Source organism: Neodiprion fabricii, chromosome 6 (genome assembly GCF_021155785.1).
Source record: "Neodiprion fabricii isolate iyNeoFabr1 chromosome 6, iyNeoFabr1.1, whole genome shotgun sequence".
In the NCBI taxonomy this organism is placed as follows: Eukaryota; Metazoa; Arthropoda; class Insecta; order Hymenoptera; family Diprionidae; genus Neodiprion; species Neodiprion fabricii.
Window position 1 is genome coordinate 3,621,142 of NC_060244.1, and position 15,604 is coordinate 3,636,745.

Genomic DNA, 15,604 nt, shown 5'->3' on the forward strand with positions numbered 1-15,604 from the left:
TACTGTGTTTTCTATCAATATCTGATCCCTGTATTTTGCTTGTATTACAACACGACACTTACCTCACCTACCATACTATGATTCTACAGCATTAGTATAAGAATGTTACAAATAATCGAATGTTGAATCATTGAATTCATCTTAACGTGTATGATATTTTAACTGTATGTAAGATTCAGTACATTTTAGTATCAAAGAGGGGAATTACTGGATATGTTCAGCATCTAATAAAGGGCTTTCACGACTCGTTTCATTGAAATTATTTATGATGAAACGAGATCTAGTGAAAACTCATCTTTTCATTTTCTAGGTGATTACAATAACTTCCTGTTTTCTCAGAAAACAGAGAAACGGCCAGTTAAATAATAATTTCCAATATTAAGTATTGTGCATTTCTACAAACATTAAAGTTGAATTCGCAAGTCAGTCCATAAAGTAAAAGTAGACCATGAGTTCGCTGTAGACGTTAAGTTAATTGCTGAGTACGTGACACAAATTACAGGTACGGTCCCTACCTATATCATTACTTATGTGGAAACATTCCTCAATATTAGATTCACATAATCATATTCCTTTTGCTTTATAGCGGATACACGCTCGCTAATTAATGGGGTCAGCCGGTAAACGAACGTTCGTGATTTACTGTGTAAGGATTAGAGATGTATGTGAAGTTAGAATCTCGAAAATATTTAATCTGCATTGTAGTATTTACTTGTAACAAATTCTTTTGTACTTGAAGAAATTTATTTCGTCAAAACACATGAATGAAAGATAGACCATTTTCCTATGTAATATACGCTTATGACTTAAACTTGTATATACATAATTCTAAAATTTCATCAGTCCTTGTAAAATATACTGATCACATTCGATAGGAATTTATTGTATTATCAGCCTGCCTTGAATTAACTATTGAGCCCTTTAGTGTGCAGAGTTACGAACTAGTAGAAAAAGGTAAACACATAGATATCTTATCTAACTGAATAACAGTTTCGTACAATTATGCCATGGTTCATTCACATTGGTAATGTGGCAATCGTATCTCGCGACATTTAGCCAAAGGCTCGATTAAAAATTAATTATGCGACGGCAAGGCATTTTTATACTTTCAAGGTTTAGTAAAATCAATTAATATTGCCAGCGTAGTTAACCACGTTAATATGAAACCTATGAAAATTTGAAGTATATTTATTTAATAGTCGAAATTACATGCGGGCTCTGATCTTTTCTTCATTTCGTATTAATCCCAGTTTATCCAGAAACGTGTACAATTCTGTAACATACTCTTTAGGGTGCTTGTGAAAGTGTCCAACATGAGGGGATGTTTCAAAAATTTTCATGTATGTCTGAAAAAGGAATTTCAAATTTTAACAATCTTCATCGCTAAATAGGTTGTTAAGTGATCAAGAAAAACGATACGACGGATTATAAATTGAGTGTACATATTTACTCAATTTCAATTATTATTAAACCATATTTTTTTATTAAAGACGTAATTATTCGTAATACTAACCTCAATACCCAGAGAATCCCAAGAATCTTTCACCCTTTGGTTACACTTCAGAGCTCCCACAGGATCAGTCTTGCTGACCAAAAACAGAGCCGGAGCATGTACTAAATTTGTGTGAAACAGTTGACTAGAACGAATGTAGTACTGTGTTGCTTGCTTGTGAAATGTTGCCAAATGATACCTATAAAGTTGATGCGTAAGTTAATAATAGTGCAGAAAATAGTACACGTTGGACAAATCAGTGATAGCGTATTGTGAGCAAAGAAAACAGAACATCAAAAATTGTATTATTAATGGTATGGGCTAAAAACATTTCTTGTGCATGCCACAGCTCATTATTGGGAGCAGAAAAACTTCAGGAAAAAAGGCTCAAACTAATAAGAGATTCCAGAGTTCAAGTTAGAATAATACAAGTAAGATAATACACACTAAAATGAGAAAATTCAAATGTACTCGAGATATTTTTTCATCACTCCTTGGAGCATGGCATTATTTGGAAAAACTGCAAGCGGGGTTCCAATTGATATTTCGCTAATGTCAGCCGCGCTGTCCCAAATTTGCCCGACTATACGTTCAATAACAGGATCATATTTCTGCCGATTGTTAATTATTAGGTCCAAAGTTTCACCCCACATGTAACCACCAACAGAAAATCCATGCAAAAGCACTTGACGGTAGTTCTGATTTTGTTCCAAAAATGCGAGTAAATCTGCTGCGACCAGCTGAAAGACATACTTATGTTACTCATATTTATCAAAGAATTTTTCATAGAGTTTATAGAATTCAAATAAGTACTCGAGGTGTAAATGCATTTGTATTTTCCTGTAGTTATACTCACACGGGATCCTTTCACTGGCCAAATAAGTTGCCACGGACTGATCGAAACAGTCACTACATCAAAGCCCTGTTCCATATAGAAGTTTGCAAATTTCATAATATGTTTTCTTTTGGATAACAGCCACGATAAGATAACAAGTAAAGGACGACCTTCAGGCAGGTTCAATTGAAAATTACTACTCTGTCTCCCAACATTATTATCCTGTGATATAAGCTCAATATTTTTCGAAATATGGTGAGTGGATAATAATCTGTGGGTAAATATACTAGCCACCTGAAATCAACAAGGGTTTCATCTATGTTATTAAAAAAAACATATACAGATTACGAAATGGGCAGTATGTTACTTGCATTACGTATGTATAATACATAGTGAGTAGAAACATTTGGATATAATTACCGATGCAAATAAGTTATGACTACAAACAATAAGTCTATTACGATACAGGATTTTAAGAATATACATGGTGTTCAGACGATGAATATAAATGAATAAGTAGTTGCCGATTACGAAAGACATTTTTTCTCACCAAACGTTGATTGTCTTGTAACAATCGAACCCGAGTATGAAATTGAGCTGAAGTTCTCCCAAAAACTGAAAGAGCCACTCTTATCGCCGTCATGTTTCAATTTGACTTATTAAAATCCAAGTAATACCTAAAATATGAGAAACAAATTTCCTTATTTCCATATTATATTTCACGAGTAGAAATTGAGCAATGAGCGATAAACTTCGATTTAATAACTCAGAATTGCCGAAATTGCGAAGCTGTGTTAATAAATTGTTTCTAATCTTCAAACCATTTTACATTTATTGTCACCTTTTATTATTATTTTAATCGTCTACTGTGTAATCATTAAGACTAATATAAATTGAGCGTTCTATGTATTTCAAAAATGCAATAATGAAGTTGATTGCAACGAAACCCTGGCAAATAGCTGCATACGTGGATGGGGTATTTAATTATAAGGTATTGTATACACGAATGCGATACAGAATATTACAACCTGATAATATAATTTTAAGTAAATTTCTAGTTGCAATGCGACGTTTTGAAATACTGCGTATCAACAACACGCGCGAATTGAAATTCTTCATTAATATTTTTTTATTTTTCCCCGAGATTTTTCCCCCGTTGTATTGAGGACCGTAATCTGTTTACTTGAAGATTTGAACGTGTCCAAAAAGTAGCATGTGTATGGAATATGTACAGTCGTGGTTGCTGCAATAGTTTCGCCGTGCTTATACCGTTAGAAACCTTATATTTCACGAAAGGACTAACGGCGATGTTGATTCTTTTGTTCTCATTTATACCACTTATCGATCGTTAGTCGATGTTCGCACACATCCCTTTTTATAAATTAATAAATAACCATCATTCGCGCCCACATCGAGCAGCATCGAGTAAAACACTTGTCTCGTTTTGCCGTCGGAATCTGGATTGATAATGGCACGTATTTTGCATACAGTGCGTACATGTCACAAGAAGTAAATGCAATATCGCATCGCAACACGTTGTGTCGTAAAAACATATCAAACATTCGGTAGAAATATATCATAGCAGAAGAAAGCAAGCCAATAAAAACGCGGTAAAATACACTTTTGACTGATTCAAAAAAATTTTCTTATCTTTTTCTTTTTTGTAATCACGTACGATCTATTATACGAACCTAAATACAGACCGGTATAGGAACATGAAACTGAAGGCCGGTTCTAATATTACTGCCGACTGCCGATGTGCCGAGTCGCAAGGAACGTAGCGAAGTAACGGCGAAGCTTCCCGTACTCGAGCTTTGACCAAGCTGAGGCTAACCATTGAAACATATATCATTGCCCACAGGCTACCTGTCACTTATCAGCATATGTGCATCCGTGTGACAAGCTAGCTGTGACGTTATGATAATTGCCTCCTTACCGCCACGCGTTCGCATTTACATTTATTCTAATATGACCGCATACTTACTTACAATCTACACTTACACAAAAATAGGTGATAAGGTTAAAATTTTCTTTCGGATAATAAGCTGTTAGAATAGAAACATTGTAAGCATGCACGCGTAACATGCATCGAGCATATCTTGCGCATGTGATCGGAAAATGAGTTTTGCTTGGATCTGTACTTTTTGCCAATTAAATACGCGGCATTAACAAAAACCAGGACTGCCGTTAGTATTTTGAAACTTCTGACACGTGTGTTGCTTTCAAAAGACATGCGGTCGTCACGTGAAAAAATTTGCAGACGTTTCGGGTCTTCTATCGCAGCTGTGGATGTACACGAATTATAATCTTTCGTAATATCTGAGTTTTATCTCCAGTTTTAAGATTACTTCGTAAGCGATTACTGTTTCTGACACATGCAGTGCACATTGCATACCTGGATTAGATTATGTACTGCTCTGGAATCATATCAGTGCAAATTATTGCGTAAGGGTATTATGATTGTAATTTGTTAAGATTTAAGTATTATATATGTATATATAATTTTTACTGATCACGTTCCTTTATTACTATTATTACCGGCTATTTAAATATTACAAATGACTACCGTACATGTAAAATACAACATACACAACATTAATATAATATATGTATTATTTATACGATGGTACAATATTTTATAATATATGTATATGAATACCACTGAATATACTTCTTGAAATAAAAATATGACCACTAACTAGAGAAGATTATATAATTATTTTACCTAATGAGTTTTAAATAAGACAATGCAAAGTATGCGATTTCGTCATATTAATAAGTAGTGTTGTATATCGTAAAAAAAAATTTACAGAAATAAAAAAAAAAACGAGAAAGTGAATTTTATATCAGTAACTTACAGATGAAATTACTAGTTCTCGGAACTGTATGAAATGCCTCTGGCTAAGATCACATCATAAAACTCAGAGAACGTTCAAGAAGACGTTCAGACTTGCAAAACTCCATCCAGTTCAATTCAGTATCATGATCTTTTATCAGTAAATGGATAATACACAACATATTTAAAAACACGTCATATAAATATTTGAATTTATAACAACAGAAACTCGAAATTATTCATTGTAAACATAATACAGTGATAATTAATGCACTCTTAATATCTTATCCCCCACCAAAACAGGGGCAATTTAAAAAGCAAACAATTTTCGTGTATCTAGAATTGACGTTTAAAATATTATATAGTTCATACCATGTTAAACAAAATTCACTCCTGTGCAGAAATTGAACGATCTGGTATATCGTAAGTCATGGAGACCAGGCAACACTATAGTGCCGAACTTGTTAAATTAGTATCATAATATTGCGGTATCAGACATAATGCAGGTTTGGAACTACAGTTACGTGTTCATGACACAATCCTATGGTTTATACAATTATCATAATTTTTAAACATATACTTTTTTCCGTAATAAATTACTTACAGCTATTGTCAGTTGAAGTACAAATAAATAAAGCAATATTTTCTCAGCATATAACGTAGACAAGAAGAAATAAAAGTATGAAACGTATATTTACATACGTTATACATATTGAGTCAGGCTAAAAACAGGAAGTAAAGTTGTAACAAATGCTACGTAGAAAATTGTATCTAAACGTGAATAATTTTTATCAAAATTGGTATTACACACGTAATGTCACCTATCAATGCTCACTTTGTAACTGAATGCAGCCCATGACTAATCCGATAATTATTTAATCTTTCGATCACCGGTGATTTTAATGTATATTCAAATAACCCAGATTTATATTATTGGACTATAGCTTGGCCAGTATACTGGGCAAGTGAAGGTCTAAAGGTTAATACACCAACCTTTGCCAGTGATATAAAATAAACGTTCAGTTCTGTAACGGGTTGCCACGTTTTCATTTACATTTATATCTTCACATTCGCATGTACGACTCATACCCCAGAATCAACAAATAGCTGTACACAATGCTATCTGTTTTCGATTTGTATTGTTGGTACAGATTTAAAACACTACAATACATTTGTGCGCTTTGTGACGTAATATTTCAAAACTTGAAAGCTCTCACTTGAATCATGCAAAACTATATTCAAGAAAATGGAAGAAAACGAATGACTGTGCTTCTGAATCTGAATACCCGAGTGTGATTTTAGTTCAAACTAAATTTAGACAGCGATTGATGTATACAAAAATTGTACTTGAAATAGTTGCAATTTGAATATATCTATGTTGCTTTAATATGGATACACATAGATAAGATTCTTAATGAGTTAAATATGTATACATTTATACACTACATCATTACATTCTGTGTGATGAGACATTTGCTCTTTAACTAGTCAGTATCGTTGACCCCTGTACAGTATACTCGGTGGATTCAATGACTTTATAACTATGAATAAAAATTATTCACAGTTGACGGATATTGGGAAACGACGGAGTTTCAGTTTTAATTGATATCAAATAATGTACGAGTGAAAATTAGAGAAAGACTTTAACATTGGCCAACTGTTCTACACGTTCAAATTATTTTCAATCACAGTGCTACTTGACATACATGTTTCATAAATAGAATAAATTGATCAAATTCTATTGATTAGAGGTCAAGGAATACTCGGACTTGTTTATTATGTAATATTAGAAATGACGTTTCAATGAAAATATTTTTTGCTGTTTACGAGTACTGTAAATCCATGTTTTCGAATTTTAGTGTAATCTGCGGGTGGAATTGTATATATAATTATGCGTCAAAATAATTGCGCGACAAGAAAAATATGTATCGATTGTGAGTCATTTGTATTGTTGATTGTGTCATTATAGACAAAGTTCTCATCACAGAGTAGGGCTCGATTATTATGATTATCATTATTATTATTACTATTAAATTATGATATTGCAGTACTACAGTATGTAAGTATATAATAAATTCATAACAAAAGGAAATTTCTAGATACTGAATCCGTTGAAAAAACCGTGATTGACATGCATTTCATTTTTCTAAACTAAAACAGTATCAACTCCCTAATCTCTATCATTAGGCAAATTAAATTCTGATGCGAGCTCTATTAATCTTTAGACCACCGGAAAGTCAAAATATAGTTTCTGCCTGTGATGGGAACTTCATATATGTTAGATTTAAGATACAGCCACAACATTTTAAGACTTTCTAAGGGGAATAGAGCTTTTCAAATCCCGGCAATGTAAAGGTTAATCGAGATCGTAACCGAATTTAATTTGCATGTAAATTCTCATTATTATCTAAGGCTGGTAGCAATGGGTTTTATTACTATTGACAAGGTCGTTACAGTAATTCTAGTGACGACGTAGAGAGTGGATAATATAAGTATTTATGCTTTATCATACAATTATAAATGCATCAAAGTATACTGATGCCAGATCATGTGTTCACCAGGCACTGGCTTGAAACATTTCGCGTTTATAACAATCAAAAATCAATTGCCGATCAGTATTATGACAGTACTGTGTTTTTTTTCGTACGTACTTAAAAATATTGTGTTACCTCAAATATACAAAAAATTACATACGTAAAGAGCACTGTGCGATTCTGATTCCACGATATTATAGTGCGTTTAGTACTTGAAAATGTCTCGGGGTATTTCACAGTCTTAAAAATCACCTTGGGTTTAACTTTGTACAACGTATATGTAATTACAAAAACTTCACGCCATCTGGAAGAATTTGGTCGAAAAAATTTCAGATTTGGTACAAATACTTTTTCAGTAATCCAAAAGAATTTTCTCCCACATCTTTTACTACAAATAATTTTTATGACATAGTTCAACATTTATTATTGTTATAAAGTCGCTTATTTCCAAGGAAGAACTGAACTGATTTGATAAAAAAAACTCACTCGTATATGTATGAGCACAATTCTTGTACTAGGTGAGACATATTGAATAATTCAAACCAAAATGACTCGACTGAATGAATTCGAACTTAAAATCAGCTTTCTAGAAAGAAGTTAAATTTACTCTTGTAAACATTACTCATTACACAGTAAATTACATTGATGGCAGTATGAATTTCAGGTAAGATTCAGCATGCTCAAACTAATTTAATATACGTTTAAAATCGTTGATATAACATCACCAGCAGCATTTAATGTCAACTGTGGGTGATAGCATGCTGAATATATCACGTAGCTTCATTTAAATGTTATCTAAATATTCTGCTAATTTATGTACAATCATATCGTAGTGGTAAGAATAGTAGAAAACATTTTTACGTGCAATCTTATAAACTTTCAAATGAAATACTTATTTTCTTAAGTATACCGTGCGCCACGTTTGTATAAAATTATTTAAATATATGTGAAATATTGCAAACGATGTAAATGTCAGCATTCGTATTTTTCAACTTGACCAGTTTGCTTTCAATGGCTAAGCATCTAAGTATCACACAATTAGCTGTGCGGATTGTGTATAGTGACGCGAGTACAAAAATCAAGCTTACATCAGTATTCACATACATATGTTTCGCGAGGCGTTTGTTCCTACTTATTCAAGAACGTTTCTATTTGCAGAATCACATGCACATTAATAGTGTGCATGAGTGAGTACGCACGGTCCCAATATAAAAAAAGAAAACACATTGGAGAACGAATGTCAATATACAGTAAAAATTTTATGTTTACAAAATCTTTACGTGAACTGTCAGTGAGATGAAAACGAATATTTCATTTCCACCCCATGCTTTACCAATTGAAAGATAATTGTGAGTTATCAAGAAGCAATGAATATGTGCCAGCATAATACACATACAAATTCCAAAACTTGATGAGAAAATTGAAAACACTTTCACTGACTATTTAGCTCTTATTTACAAACTGTATTATGATATTACAATTTAGAATACATACCTATTGGTAAGTGCTAATGATAAAAATGCCACGCTATATACATGTCTCCAAGATAAAACGGACATGCGTCGAATCTCAGAAAGCTTCAACAAAACTAGCTGGGAATAATCCAGTTCGACCTGTACGTTGTAGAGTTCCTTTGTACCATCCGTCATCACGTTTCTTAAGGACATGTATTATATCACCAACACGAAGTTCCAATTCAAACTCACTATTCGGAGGATACGGGACGATGCAACGAAATCGATACACACGATCTCTGTAAAAAAGTATGAAATATGTATGTAAATGCCCCAGAATATCAATGCATAGAACTTCAATACTTTATTCTAAATTCTAGGTTGCTTACCGTTCTCTAACCGAAGTTTGCTGTTTACTTTGCTTTGCGGAACCAGCATCCAATGAATTACTCTTACGATGATGATTTCCTACGGCAGCTGTGCTTACTCCATTATCCCCACTCCTGAAAATATTATATTAAAATGTATTTATGAGGAAAAAGATGTAGAAACATAAAGAATAAAACACAGTATAGAAATTTGAGTTTGATAATAAACTGTGTAAGGGATGTGTACACAGGTAACATGCCAAGATTGATAGAATATTTAATTTGATGACTGTATATTGCCCTCTAATGTTTGATGATAATTCAACTTCCACATTATTTAATACATATTAGTTCTTGACAACATCAAATTTTGTGTCTTAGTTACAAAGATGTTTGTGATTACAAAGCATAAAGCATGACAGGTAAATCAAACAGCAAAATCACACATCAAATAACAAGGCTAAGATGCAAATGACGTTCAATACAACTAATCCGTAAAAGTAAATATGCACAAAATGTATCACAGACGAGTTCCATTATTTTATTGGTGCAGATACCAAAAATTTGAAAGCATTCCAAAATTGATCAATCAATCAGTCACACTGTAACCCAATAGCGTAGAATTTTCAATCTACAAAGAGTGTTTTGATTTAATATAACTGTTGCATTGCAAAAACTAATTGTTACTGGAACTCTTATATTATGATAATACAGTAATAATTGTACACATATTTCAATGAATTCCAACATGAGATAATGATCAACTCTAGAGTGTGCGTTTACTGTACAATAATCAACAAACCTTTGCAAAAAAGTGACAGGTAAGGAGGGCCGCTCCTTATGTTTCAGTCTTTGGGATGCAGTTGCGTGACTTGAGCCAGAACCGGTGTAGAGACGAAGATGTGTATTTTGAGTATTTACATCCAACTGTGGACAAACCTGCAGTAGCTGGCTCGGGCAAGAACCCGATCTGCGTGCCAGGATCATGCAGACTCAACATTAGAGCATCGAACATTCAAAAGCGTGCATAGCAGCATTTGTGACAATGTGATCTAAGAGAAATGAACTATTCACTCCTTTACTTTTTTATACTGCAAAATATACAACTGAAGTCAGGTTTGGAACCTATTTAAATCGAGCAGTTTGACATCGTATGAATTTCTGCTCCCTAAAATAGATTTTACATGAAAATGTTCAAGAAATGTCTTACAATCATGCGAGTGCTACACACATACATAAAACTTTCCATGGGTAACACATACATGTGGACATAAAAGCAACAAACATTGAGTGAAATTGTGAGTATAAACAAGTTCTAAGCGAATGCAGTAATACATTTGTGTCAAAGACTTCACGAATAATGCATTATTTAATAAAAAAATTTTTTTTACTCACCTAATGTGGACGGGATTTACAACAGTTACAGTGTTTCCATCATCAAACACTGGATTATCCATTGAATACGACGTTGGTGGAGGAGACTTTGATTTTTTAATGTTAGTTAAGCGACGCATCAGTGAGACACCTTTTTCTTTTTTCTCTTTCTGGAATATAAAGAAATAAATATTTTTGCTTTTGACCAAGGTAGACCATCTGCATCACTTCATGTTCCTCATAGTACTTTAGGCAATATGACAAGCGCTAAAAGTGATATGAGAAATATTATAGATACCTTCTCAATATTTCTTGCAGTACCAGCTGCCACGGAAGTATTGGGAGGCGGGCTCACAGTGCTGGCTAAACGCAGTGTGTTGTTAGGACTTCTGTTTAGATCACCCAATGGTGAAAGTAGCATTGTCTGTTTGCCTGGAGAAGCTTCAAGGTTCATACAAATGGTGGTAGAATAACTAGAGAAACTTTTGTACATTTTTAAAAGCTATTCATGTTAAACATGGTTAATACTCTAATTGTTTTTGATCAACATTACTGATTTTCGTCGTTGCATTCGAAAATTACAATGATGACTATCAGGCGTAAAAGACCACTTGATTCGTATGTTTACTAGCATTAGATTTCATGAAAGGTTTACGCAAACAAATAGGGGTTACAGTCTTCATAAATAAAAGCTGAGGTTTAAATGGTATTATACAGTTTGCGTAAAATCTTACCTAGATTTGAGGACATAACTGCACTGTGACTCCGTCCCAGTGGATTGGCTGCCAAAGATTGTTGTTCATTGGCCTGAGATTGACCTTGATTCTGAGTTTCACCTTGACTGTGCCACGATGAAGATATACCAGATGCAGGGCTTGTAGTTCTGGGAGGAAGCTCAGGTGGCGGAGGACGGGAACCGAGGGGTTGTGGGGCAGGACCTTTGTTTCTAGTATAAGTTATGCAAGGTCGTGGCTCATTGCCGCTTGAAGAGACAGACGTCGATTGATTACTTTGATGAGTAGCTGTACTTGATGCATTACGGCAAATGTTGCGTATCTGTAATTGGGACCTGAAAATCGAACGAAGACTTATTTATTATGAATTTATTGGACATCAAGGCGGATCGGTAAAAAAAATTATCATTGCCAGCAGCTTACTTTGCTGGGGCAACGTAATTCCCAGGAAAAACTCCACATTTTTGCGTTCGATTTGACGTCCCTTTGAACCAGCCATCCTGACAGCGTTCAGTTACCATATAAATTCCACCTTTACGCAATTCCAACTCGTCAGCCTTCTGCGGTTTGTAAGGATAGAGAGCTATATATGCCGCTGGTAAGTGACTACCACCAGGAGTCGTAAGCATACTTTGAGATGGCTGTGCGAGTACCAGATCACTGCTGCCACTACGTTTATGGCGTACACCAGGATCAGTGCTACTGCTTGTCTGTGAACGAAACACTTAGAAGGTCTTAAGAACGTTTTGAATTTATATCTCGTATTGTTATCAATGATTTACGTACCTGGACTGGAGTAAAAGGTTCATTTGCACCGGTCAGCGCAGCATCAATTGCTGGACTAAGAATCTCAGCACTATGTCTGTGATGAGTGTGTGGATGATGGCCAGAATTCATGGCAGTGAAACTGTGGCGCTTCATGCTATGTCTACTTCCGACAGCAGGTGGTGACGTTGCTGCAGGACTACTTGGGCTACTAGGTGCTGTACTTGAGCTACTTGAAGTATTTGAACTGTTTGGAGTATTAGGAGTTGTTGTCGTCGAACTGCCGCCAGATGAAACAACTGAACTAGAATCTGACATTGGCAGTGTGGACGCCTGTGGAAGAATTATTTTTGGATCAGTTTTTAGCATCTTATTAAAACAGGCATCTTGCATCATTGATTTACTTTGGCAAATGTAATGCCTGATGATTTATACAAATAAATTACGCATACCAAAGGTATTTGCGGTCGAGGCTGACTTGCTGCTTGTACATTGCGAGAATGATCTGTTGGGATAAGTGGAGTCGTTTCTTCATTAGTGGGTGTTGGGGGTGCTACTCTGGACGGTCCTGGTTGTGCGCTAATAACAGATTTTGCCGTAGTCAAGTATGTAAAGTAGCTGAATTTGATGCAATATGCATATCGAATTCTCAATCATTAATAAATAAGATTATTCTGATATGGTGAAATTACCTTTCATTTATATTTATTTCTAGCTGCTAAAAACAGTGTTCTCTTTATACCCAAGGTTGTTGTACCCACTGATAGTCAATACGTGTAATGTGTACATATGTGTATATGTGGACAAACATATCTGTAATTGGCTAAATGAATACTTACTTGGTAGAGAGTTTCATCAATGCTCTAGCGATGCTGTTTAATTCAACAAAAGCAAGGGGAAATATCCCGATACGATCCAGCAGTTTGCCTTCAGCCCAATTTTCATCGACTCTTCTTATTACACTGATAACTTCACCCTAAAAATATTTCTAGTCTCAGTAGGTTTACAATAAAATGCAAACGCAAATGCGAATGAGTGCATATGCAGGAGTTGTTAAATATGATTAACGATAATTAAGGACATTCACCTTATTAAAAGTGAGACATCCATCTTCATCGTCATTAGTCATCCGGAAGTCATATAAAGCTTTACACTGGGGTACGTGTGGTGGCAATGGTGTCATTACCTGAAAAATTAGTTACAACTGATTGTTGATTAAATCATACATAGATAATAATGATAAGCAACAGTAGATTTATATCTTGAGCAAATCACTTTTGGATGAGCCATATTAAATGCTGAATATCTGTTTGGAGATTAGTATTTGCTCAGCGATCACATACTTCCTAACTATGACTCAATATAAGATAAAAAAATAACATAGGTTTACAACTCTGATTATCGCACACATTGAATCCTACAATAGATTACAGTGACTTTATTGTTCTCTAAAAATTATACATAAAATTTTCTAAATATTTCATAACTGTTTTATGAACAAACCTGGACATAAGATAAAGGAAAAACTCCATGGCTATTTCCACATTCTCCAAAGTACCAATTGTTATCAATCTTCTTACTCAGAATCACTATGTCACCTTTCTTGAAACTCAGATCTCTGTATAGTGACAGAAGGCAGAAAACAAAGGAATGAAATTAATGAACAGTTAACAATAGCAATATCAAGATCAGTTTAAACAACACAAACTATAGGTTTCTGTGAAAATTTACTCAAAAAAGTACAAGAAACTTTTCTAGGAATATGGAATTATTGCATTACGTTGGAAGTAGGGAGTACTTTTGATTTCAAATCTTTCTGGAATAATGGTAAGGATTAACCATTGACAATTGTGAAGGGATGATAAATCGACTAACAGCTGTAAATAACAAAATACGTAATATCCTATTTAAGAATTTTACATCGTTACCAAAAATTCTATAAGGAGTTGTGATGCGTGATAATGACAATTCGTATATTTGGAAATTGGAAATGCTCATCAACTCACCCTGGCACCTTCGATATATAATCATAAATAGCACGACCGTAAGGCTGATTGTGCAGGTGAACCTGTTTAGCCGCAGAATTTGTTTGGCGCATAGGCTCGGCCGGGATCGTAATAGGGACTTGGTTGGCGGTGGCTGAAACCGGAGCGACCTGATGACCTCCGAGCAATCTTTGGGGACCCAGAGTACCACGTACTGAAGTCTTAATGGCCCTGGGGGTAGCGTTGCGCATCCCTTCCAAGATCCGCATCAAAAGCACATTTGGTGGGAGGTCGTCGATCTTTACATCGACGAGGACCCTGCACTCCGGACATCTGAGCTCCCTGTGAGTGCTGAGAATTTCTTCCAGACATTTTTTGCAAAAGGTATGCTGGCAGGGCAATACTTTGCTGGAAGTATCCAGTCGCTCAAGGCAAACCGAACATTCGAGCAAATCGTTGAGCATACACTCATCCATTGTTTTAACGGTTTTAGCTAAGTTGAGATTTCCGACTCGTCTTTCGTGGTGTGTATTATTTCTTGCGCTGTAACACTACCGACGGTGATGCTATTCGTACGTATAATTGTAACACCTTCGTGCTGCGGACATAACGTTCTCGCTTTTATGTTAACTGCTGAAAGAAAACGCCTTGTTTCACTGCCCCATCATCCCGGAGACTCTCATGACTCGATTTCGTTTGTTGCATCCGCGCACACCCATTATCTTATATCGTCCGATTCCTGTTAATTAAAAGCACTTTGGTTGTCAATGCCGACAACTTTAACACCACGATAAACGTTAAACATAATACCGGCCAATACGACTCCAAATCGCTCATTTCGTCCCGACTGCGCTTGTTGGATTTTACGCAAACACTCGGCGCAGAGTGCAGCACTGCCCGGATTGTAAATGAGTCGCGCGATTTTTCAAATCAAGCGACATGAGAGTGAAAGCTGATGTAAAAACACGGTTACTGGGTGGAGTATTATTATTCGTCGATGGCAATTTATTAGAACAATAAATTTTTAATCGATTATTACGTCAGTCATGATCCCTTAAGTCAGAATTTGTGTTCGATGTCGATTAAACAAAACACGCTCGGTGCGACGTTGGCCGCGAATCGTATTTGTTCATTCTTCGTCTTGCGTTCCGTTCGGACTTTAACTCGGTGAAATTTTTATAAAAGATATGCCGCAATTACACTGTATCGGTGTGAAATATATACAAT

The 15,604-nt window shown here is 35.1% G+C and overlaps 2 protein-coding genes across 8 annotated transcripts; both read right to left on the bottom strand.

Annotated features, from left to right (window-relative positions):
- Positions 1–1,172: 1,172 nt before the first annotated feature.
- On the bottom strand, positions 1,173–4,174 carry LOC124185674. 4 transcript variants are annotated; one of them, XM_046576659.1, is made up of 6 exons: positions 4,019–4,174; positions 2,878–3,004; positions 2,349–2,621; positions 1,964–2,232; positions 1,514–1,691; positions 1,173–1,346 (listed from the first exon to the last, which is right to left on the bottom strand). In XM_046576659.1, the coding sequence occupies exons 2-6, from the start codon at positions 2,968–2,970 to the stop codon at positions 1,206–1,208; spliced, it is 954 nt and encodes a 317-aa protein (XP_046432615.1). In that variant the 5' UTR covers positions 2,971–3,004; positions 4,019–4,174; the 3' UTR covers positions 1,173–1,205. The 4 variants fall into 4 exon arrangements, with proteins under 4 accessions (XP_046432615.1, XP_046432617.1, XP_046432618.1 ...); XM_046576661.1 differs by having other exon boundaries at positions 4,031–4,158; XM_046576662.1 differs by lacking the exon at positions 4,019–4,174 and adding an exon at positions 3,511–3,532.
- A 1,091-nt stretch (positions 4,175–5,265) lies between these two features.
- Positions 5,266–14,888, bottom strand: LOC124185671 (E3 ubiquitin-protein ligase SH3RF3-like). Of its 4 annotated transcripts, none has more exons than XM_046576654.1 (13): positions 14,399–14,888; positions 13,896–14,010; positions 13,480–13,578; positions 13,232–13,368; positions 12,845–12,971; positions 12,414–12,725; positions 12,051–12,337; positions 11,628–11,962; positions 11,192–11,256; positions 10,915–11,063; positions 10,322–10,489; positions 9,541–9,654; positions 5,266–9,450 (listed from the first exon to the last, which is right to left on the bottom strand). In XM_046576654.1, exons 1-13 carry the CDS (start codon positions 14,851–14,853, stop codon positions 9,267–9,269), a joined length of 2,547 nt encoding a protein of 848 aa, XP_046432610.1. In that variant the 5' UTR covers positions 14,854–14,888; the 3' UTR covers positions 5,266–9,266. The 4 variants fall into 4 exon arrangements, with proteins under 4 accessions (XP_046432610.1, XP_046432609.1, XP_046432608.1 ...); XM_046576653.1 differs by having other exon boundaries at positions 11,192–11,325; XM_046576652.1 differs by having other exon boundaries at positions 11,192–11,334.
- Positions 14,889–15,604: the final 716 nt, after the last annotated feature.

Excerpts from the sequence above, each read along its gene's own strand:
- LOC124185671 (XM_046576652.1), bottom strand. The coding sequence starts at position 14,853 with ATGGATGAGTGTATGCTCAACGATTTGCTCGAATGTTCGGTTTGCCTT. Across the intron at positions 14,011-14,398 it reads TATATATCGAAGGTGCCAGG|AGATCTGAGTTTCAAGAAAG; the intron begins GTGAGTTGATGA and ends GTCACTATACAG. Across the intron at positions 12,726-12,844 it reads CTCGACCGCAAATACCTTTG|GCGTCCACACTGCCAATGTC; the intron begins GTATGCGTAATT and ends ATTCTTCCACAG.
- LOC124185674 (XM_046576659.1), bottom strand. The coding sequence starts at position 2,970 with ATGACGGCGATAAGAGTGGCTCTTTCAGTTTTTGGGAGAACTTCAGCT. Across the intron at positions 2,622-2,877 it reads TACAAGACAATCAACGTTTG|GTGGCTAGTATATTTACCCA; the intron begins GTGAGAAAAAAT and ends TGTTGATTTCAG. Across the intron at positions 2,233-2,348 it reads GGCCAGTGAAAGGATCCCGT|CTGGTCGCAGCAGATTTACT; the intron begins GTGAGTATAACT and ends TATGTCTTTCAG.